General features: G+C 43.6%; 1 protein-coding gene across 1 annotated transcript; it reads right to left on the bottom strand.

Annotated features, from left to right (window-relative positions):
- Positions 1-2,185: 2,185 nt before the first annotated feature.
- Positions 2,186-7,105, bottom strand: LOC136446473 (homeobox protein Hox-C11a-like). Its single transcript, XM_066444854.1, has 2 exons — positions 6,488-7,105; positions 2,186-3,565 (listed from the first exon to the last, which is right to left on the bottom strand). The coding sequence occupies exons 1-2, from the start codon at positions 7,011-7,013 to the stop codon at positions 3,252-3,254; spliced, it is 840 nt and encodes a 279-aa protein (XP_066300951.1). The 5' UTR covers positions 7,014-7,105; the 3' UTR covers positions 2,186-3,251.
- Between the last annotated feature and the right edge of the window lie 989 nt (positions 7,106-8,094).

The following is an 8,094-nucleotide window of genomic DNA, read 5'->3' as shown; positions in this document are numbered from 1 at the left end:
TCATATCAATGCATACGATTTAAGTGTTCTTCCATGGTATTACCATGTTTATTGCTGGGTGGGTAGTATACATCCAAGGTCGCCACGTGACTGAACGTGTTAAGTGAACTGCCAATGCAGAGATATTTTTCCAAGATGGCGGACTGAAAGTAGAAGAAAATCATGTTTTTTCATCATGTTTTTTTTTAAAGATACAAAACGATCTTGAGTTCTCAATTGTAAGAAAATTGAAACCATGAGTACATCACAATCAATGCACAATGAGTCTTGGGTAGATATTTTTGAATAAAATCAGAACATCTTCAAATTTCATCGTCAATTTTATCTCTCCTTTTGATTTAGATAGCCGCCATCTTGAAAAGTCGTGGTGGGAGCGGATATCCCATCAAAGCCTATCACATTACTTCAAGACAAGTGTTCAAACGGATATGAAGTACATACAAATCTGACCACATCACTAACATGAGAAACAATGATTAAAAACTTGGCACAGCACAGACGCTTTACAATGCAGCAATAGTTCTCCTTACGCTACCTAGCCCCGTGTAAATAGCTACTTATTCGCATCAGATTCGCATTCAAGGTCATTTTCTATGGACCGTAACGCTTTGGTATTCATTAGTTGTCGAATACGAGCCTATTGCCTACAACAGCCACTCCACACAAACGAGTACACGCCGAAGAACCAATGGCTCCATCCGTAGCATATTTTACAGCTTTTTTACGACACCAGATAGTATTCCATTTTATGCATACATTTCTTGTGACATGAATTTTTCCTGCCCTGCCTAAGATGCCGTCACTATATAATGTACCGTGGCGACGCATCTACTACAATAATGCTGACATAACTGGCTATTAGATAGAGTAAGGGGAGGGCAAAGTATCACCGTATTTCAGTGCGAGACCCAAGACAAGCACTTCATCTGAGGAATCGTGCCACCGTAACGCTACCTTCGGGGTGAACCGTATTTTATAACAGGTGCATTTTGATCCAGAAGACCTTGATCTATGGCTTATCTCTCGGTGCACAGGGGACATGTAAATGCCTCTGGGACTTCCACACTACCGAGGACGATAAGATACACCCTGTTTATGGTTAAAAACACCTTCCTACAGAGCGCCTGAGATCGATTGTGGCATTGGAAAACGCCGGCAGGTTCGACCGCGTTTTGGACCTGAAATCAAGCCTTGATGACGCCTGTGGGTAGAGTTATTGGAGCGAGGGCGCCTATGGTCCACATATAAGAGCATAAATGCACCACGCGCCATTTCATGTACATGGGATTGGTGAGAGCAAAACATAGTAACCTTGACCTATGACCTCTCCGGTCACGCCAATGCGTCATGCAGATTACGCTAAGTGTTGGTCTACCAGTTCCCGGTGTACTGTGGGGTGGGGGGCGTTAAATTCTCGTGCATCATTTTGGCAATATTCCGCATGTATTTCTATCGCATGCTGTGTGCGCTTTTCTACGACATTGTCCTCAGTTAGCCCTCCTTCTCCTGAATCCGCGAAAGTACAGTGCCTCGTCCCCATCTTTCTGTCACAATCACAGTCTACATACTCCTACTCTAGATAACAGCAAATAGCACCTTCCTTCAAAAGGGTGGTTACTTTGTATATGCTGATTGTCATTGACCTCGCACAAGCACAAGCACCATAATAACTAGCACAAGCACCGCGCATGCATGCATGCCCATCAAATAACGCGCACAAGACTCTTTCCATCACGGCCAGTTCATACACAACGTTGTGGCTTCTCCCACTCAATCTTGGACTTATAAAAGTTGATGGCATGTTGAACTACGGTTTGGCAGTCTCATTTGGCACAGTCAAAAGCTACCACATGTTTTTGTGAATATATTGAACTACAGTAATACTCAAGTTTCTAGTGGTTCATTATTAGTGTTCTCAGCGTGTATTCTCAAGGACAGTGGAGACACCTCCCTGTTTTTTTACATCGCACTGTCGCCTCCTATCTCCTGTCAAACGATTTCCCGAAGAGTGATGACCCGTTGCCATGGTAACGGGAGCTTCGTTCGACAGCTTTATGATTTCGACGCGTATTTATGACTTCGACCTTCGTATGGAATGGCCTGGTGGAGGCTATGCCTTCAGGTAGCCTCTGCTGCCGATAGATTTTCCTGAATATTTTGAATTTACAATTGATAACGTTATATAAGAAAATTTTCTTTGAATCTTGAAAAGAGAATTTCCTGCTATGTTATTATATATACCTGTTTTTATTCAGCGATGTATTGGATCAAGATTTATCGTTTGATAATTCTTGATATTTTGTGCCTGGCAGCAATAACAGCGGGAAAGACATTAAAATTCGCATAAGGAATCTAGCTGGCAGATATTTTCAGTCACAAAAGTCCCAAAAGGTCTACATGAAACAAAAGGTAATTGACCAGAGAAATCAGCGCGATACTTCTAAACACCGTTTTGCTGCTATCAGACATTCGCAGGACGTCTGCAACTTTAAATAAAAGGACCGTAAGTGGAATGGGGGTCAAAGCAAGGCTGTCACTCAAAGTTCACCATTGGGAGTCAAAGTCACGTTCAAGGGTTATCACCATATCTTATAGAGGACTCCCCTTCCAGTATTCAGACTTGCTGTATTTCACTAAAGTACCGTCTGTGGACACACGCAAAAATAAATGGCGGTTTGACTATTGTTTTCGCGCAGACGTTGCAGCCATGAGAAAATGCCCGGGTGTCCTAATGTTGGTATACATGTTGTTTTTTGGTAACCGTCTGGCAAAGCTACTACAAACACTTGCCTTTACTATCAGCGGAGTTTCTCTAACGTCGGGCGCAGGATGTTTTCGCAGACATCACTTAGACTGAGACTAATTTGGAGTAATTTGGCCAGCAGGGTGGCCGTCCTTAACAAGTGGTTTGAGTGACCCTCGTTGTCCACAATTTAGCTCAAGGACAAATTTCACTTCCAACCGTTCTTCAGACAGCAGGACACTAGACGCCTTATCTTTACAAAAAACCTTTTCTGTTGTTTTTAAGTAGACCACCTGTTTTAGACTGCTATGCTGGCTGGCGTGAAGCTGTACTAAGTCTTACGTACACAAAAGTAGATAAAAGAGAAGCATTCAGGAATGCTCTGTCACTTTTCAAAGAAGAAAAAACATAGTCGCTCCGTTATGTTATCGATATTTTCCTCAAAAACACGTTTATGTACATCAAATACTTGGATAGATACATACATTGGGACATACTGAATGTAGAATTATGCGTATAAGTGTTGTGCATGTCTTTGCGCTGCAGCTCGGCGCGCTAATTTCTTCTCCTTCATCCGGCGGTTCTGGAACCAAATCATCACCTGCCTTTCCGACAGACTACTGCTCTCCGATATCTCCTTCCTTTTCTCCTTCGTCAGGAACTTCTGCGAGGCGTACTCGTCTTCTAGCAGGGCCAGCTGAGGTTTGCTGTACGGGCGCCGCTTCTTTCTGGTCCGAGGACGCTGAGTTGTCGTCCCGGCGGTTGTCGTGAAGCCCTTCGTCCCTCCGGTGACAGGATTCGTGCCTGGGAATGCAGTAAGGGCTAAAAAGAAAGAAGAAAGCAAGCTTTAAACATTTTATCAACCGTTCAGACATACTGCTGACAAAACAGTACAGCCACGTGCAACACAGAAAATATACCAACTTTAAAACACTTATGTTATGTAGACAGTTCATATGAAGTACATCATAATTATTGTCAAAAGAACTTTGTGAAATAGACGGGAAACTTAGTTCTCTTCGGAGCTTGCGAAGAAGAGAAGCAAGCTTTAATCATTTTATCAACCGTTTTGGCATAATATTAATGATAACAAAACAGTACAGCCACGTGCAACACAGAAAATATACCAACTTTCAAACACTTATGTTACGTAGACAGTTCATATGAAGTGCATCGTAATTATTGTCCCAAAAAAACTTGATTTAGTAGTCAGATTCAGAACAAATGCATAAAGTACCCCCTTTACTTTAGATACTCACCCTCGTGCGCACTCACACACACACACACACACACACTCTCTCTCTCTCTCTCTATCTCTCTCTCACTCTCTCTCTTTCTCTCTCACTCTCACTCTCACTCTCTCTCTCTCACACACACACACACACAAACACACACACATGGTTCACATGAAGTTTATCATAATTATTGTCAAAAACATTGTTTTAGTTATCAGATTCAGAACAAATGCATAGAGTACTCCCTTTACTTTAGATATTTACCCACATGTACACACACACACACACACACGCATGTAAGCGCGCACACACAGACACACACACACAGACACACACGCACACAGACACACACACGCATGTAAGCGCGCACACACAGACACACACACACAGACACACACGCACACAGACACACACACGCATGTAAGCGCGCAGACACACACACACAGACACACACGCATGAACGCGAGCACACACGCACACACGCACACACACTCACACACGCACACACACACACACACACGAACACACATTCATACACACTCTCACACACACACACACATACATACACACACGCACACACACTCACACACGCACACACACACACACACACGAACACACATTCATACACACTCTCACACACACACACACACACACATACACACACACACACACACACACCAACTTATACAATAAATACACTCTCTGCTGTCTACCGGGCTCTTCAAATTGCTACTAAAAAAGCAATCTAAGCTGAACTTTAATATGCATAGTTGTCTCATCTTAATTACATACCAAATGTATCCACCAAGATTAACTTATCAATTGATAAAGACTACCCCGTATCTGCCCTCAAATACCGTGTGTTGTAACCTATATACTGGAACAAAGATCGTTATCTTTACCAGACTGTGTTATGGTACGAACAATACAAAGTAATCCCACTACTTAAAAACGTATTAATTTTCCACAGCTGACGCGCGCGGATAATCCTACAAGGATTAAGTCTCTTAAAAAGCTGTTAAAGATTTTCTTTTCTCTGAGAACTCAGTCGATGCCACCGCACGGTCGCCTCAGTGTGATCAATGAAGAGCACAGAAGAACTAGGTACAGATGTCACTAGCGTGGTGCGAAATGAATAGAACACTTTTGAGGTCTGGAGAAAGTACAGAAACAAGCGACGTTTGCGGTATGACATCTGTGACCATTTTTCTTTTTTTAACCTATGTCCTACTTATCTATCAAGTGACAGAAATACTTCTGTTTGTTGTTGTCGTTTCTTACAGTGTATACATAGGAATCTACTTTCTAACTGAGTATGCAGTTAAATTAGATGTTCTTTACTGTAATCATCCGCATTATATGGCAAATAGAAACAATTGTGTTTTGTGGGAAACATAAAACATCGGTTGACCCTTTTCCAACAACTTAACCACTTCGTAAAACTATGAAAATCGTTACTTTTCACAAAGCCTCTGTATTTACCTTTCCCGTTCATCAGCGATATGAAAGTATCATAGATATAGGCGCATTGACAAACAGGTTCCTCCTTGTATGTTAGCAGTACAAAAAGTACAAGTCTATTCTAGCACTTGCTGGCAAGGTCTCTCACAATGCGCGGCGGTTCCACTAGTTAATGAAACTTTATGAGCGCTGGTAAAAAAAAACACCACATGGGCAGAGCGAGAGTTCTGCGGTTGGTATAGTGTGTGGTAACGTGGTTGTTTCATCCCAATATCACTTTCCCTTGTATCTTACCTTTTGTTTTTAAATCGCTATGAATATTCTTAACTCCTGCTCATTTTGATGATAGGATAAACAGTTGATTTTTTTTTCTCGTCACGACTTTGTCGTGCGGAATTCGCCGGTGTTTGGTGCTCGTAGCTTCGTGTCGTGTAAGGGGCATTTCTGCTTAATTACCAAATGCAACTCTACCTCGTAGTAACTGACAATTGATCGTTGTTTTATCGTTCTGAATAAAGATGACTTTTTGGCTCATAAATCGCCAGCACAAATGAGGGGCTGAATATGAATGAGCAGGTGCATCCCGGTCCTCGTGCAAAACAACGCGATGGAAAAAAATAGTCATGAAGCAACAGAACAAAGTTATATTTTCTAGACCGGTTGTACACACCACTAAAACGAAGAACATGCCGTAAACGCAGCTGGCTTAGCGAATCACCACCTGTGAGACTGAGATCTCCTTGTTTTGCTCATTAGAAACCATACACGATAACCTAGCTTCAAATACTCCCTACACGAGATTCCTAGCTATGAAGCACAAAGAGATAATGTATCACGGAACGCATGAACAAGCTCAGGTAAGAGACACAACCGATATTCGTCTTTTCTTCTCTGGTGGATCAAAAACGGCGACTAGCGGCGCTCCCGCCCTGCGTTTAAATCGACTTCCGTGGCACATAAATCTTCCTTCCGACGTTTTAATCCTTGTAAAAAGTGCACGTTAAAAGGGGGAGAATATCGTTTAGTTGTCGTTTGTGATAAAAATTACCTTGCGTGTAGACTGTGGCGGCTTTAGGAGGGGAAGAGTTGGTAGTCGGGTGCAACTGCTGGGCTCCGTACATGGATTGGTTGACGGGGCTGCGTTGGTCATAGTAGCGGCATCCGTACTGGGCGTCCACGGCGTAGCCGGGGGGACAGTACTCATGGCCATTGGGGAAGGGGTCGCATCCTCTGGACTGCGGTAGGGCGAAGCCGACGGGCTGGTAGGTCTGCTCACCGGGCGTGTAGTACTCTGCGATGGGCGCGGGGCACTCCTGCGCCATGTGCAAATGGTGAGAGGAGGCGTTCCATCCCATGTTGCTCGCCCCGTGGGATACATCCTTACGAGCTGGCATCATGAGAAGCGGCACGGGAAGGTCCCGCGCGTAAACAGAGTCCCGTGAAAGAGCGCTCGACTGCACGGTGTAGGTGTTGGAGTGCGGCGTGCCCTGCCCGGGGAGAGGCTTGCAGCCGCCGTTCAGACCACCCCAGCTCCTCGGCAGCAGGTCCGTCTCGGCCCCGGCGATCCCGCTCATGTCGAAACGGTGCCGTCGGTGTTTCCAGGCGTGAATGACTCAAGGACACCGAAGCCGTGTCTTAGACGGGCTTGAAATACCGTCGTACGAAGGTTTGCCTAAACACCATTCATCATAGCGTGGTCCGCTCTGAGACAGGGGCGCTCATTGGACGGCTCCAGCGCTTTATGACAGTCACGTGACGTGCGCGGGAAATTGTGGCACACCCCATCATAGGAAAAAATTGTGTTTTTCCTGACCATACTCCATCATCGTGCACGTCTGCTTACGAGTCTCCTTGAGAACAGAACAACATCTAGACGAAGTTGGGGTCGTCGATGGCAGGGCGACAGTTTCCAAAAATGTCGACGAAAATTGTTTTTCACAAAAATTACACTACAGCCAACAACACACAAAGCAAATGAGGCAGTACTTCGGTAATTAGCAACTTTTCTACATTAAGGTTTTGTATTTTGATCTAATATTGCCAGTATCCACGCATAATTATATTGAGATTCTGAAAATAGCGCATAATGTTTTGCATGGAATTATTTAGGATACAGGCGCTTGATATAAACATATGCAACACCACAGGTATTTGCCACATCAAACCGATTCTTTTCACTCGATTGTGGTATCATTAAAACCAACAGAATCACAGGGGCAGTCTTCAACTAAACAAACTTGGAGTATTCCAACATTACTGACTATGGAACGATTTTTGTTCGATAATTTGGCGCCAAGACGACAGAGGCATGGTAAGTATTGGACGGGATACCACCAGACAAAAACACATCATTCAGACCTTTTACAAACCTGTTTAGTCTAGACAGCAGTACGGTCTGTTGCAAATAATCATTATCTCGTTTCATTGATTATTTGATATTCCTCCTACTCGCCTTGGTTCATCTTATTTGTTGATATTGTTGCACGCTCGCACGTCTACCCGTACGTTGCAATTATTTCATGCATTGTCGATGTGTCAACTTCAACCGAAAATGTTCCAACTTTTGTTTACATTATGTGTTGATGAGTTTCGCTCTCACAAGTTGGGCAGGTGTCTGTATGAACGTGAACAACAAAGGAAAATATTAATTTTGTG

This window comes from Branchiostoma lanceolatum, chromosome 12 (assembly GCF_035083965.1).
Source record: "Branchiostoma lanceolatum isolate klBraLanc5 chromosome 12, klBraLanc5.hap2, whole genome shotgun sequence".
NCBI lineage: Eukaryota > Metazoa > Chordata > Leptocardii > Amphioxiformes > Branchiostomatidae > Branchiostoma > Branchiostoma lanceolatum.
Note: the sequence above shows the minus strand (reverse complement) of the source record. Positions and strands in the feature narration are given on the sequence as shown.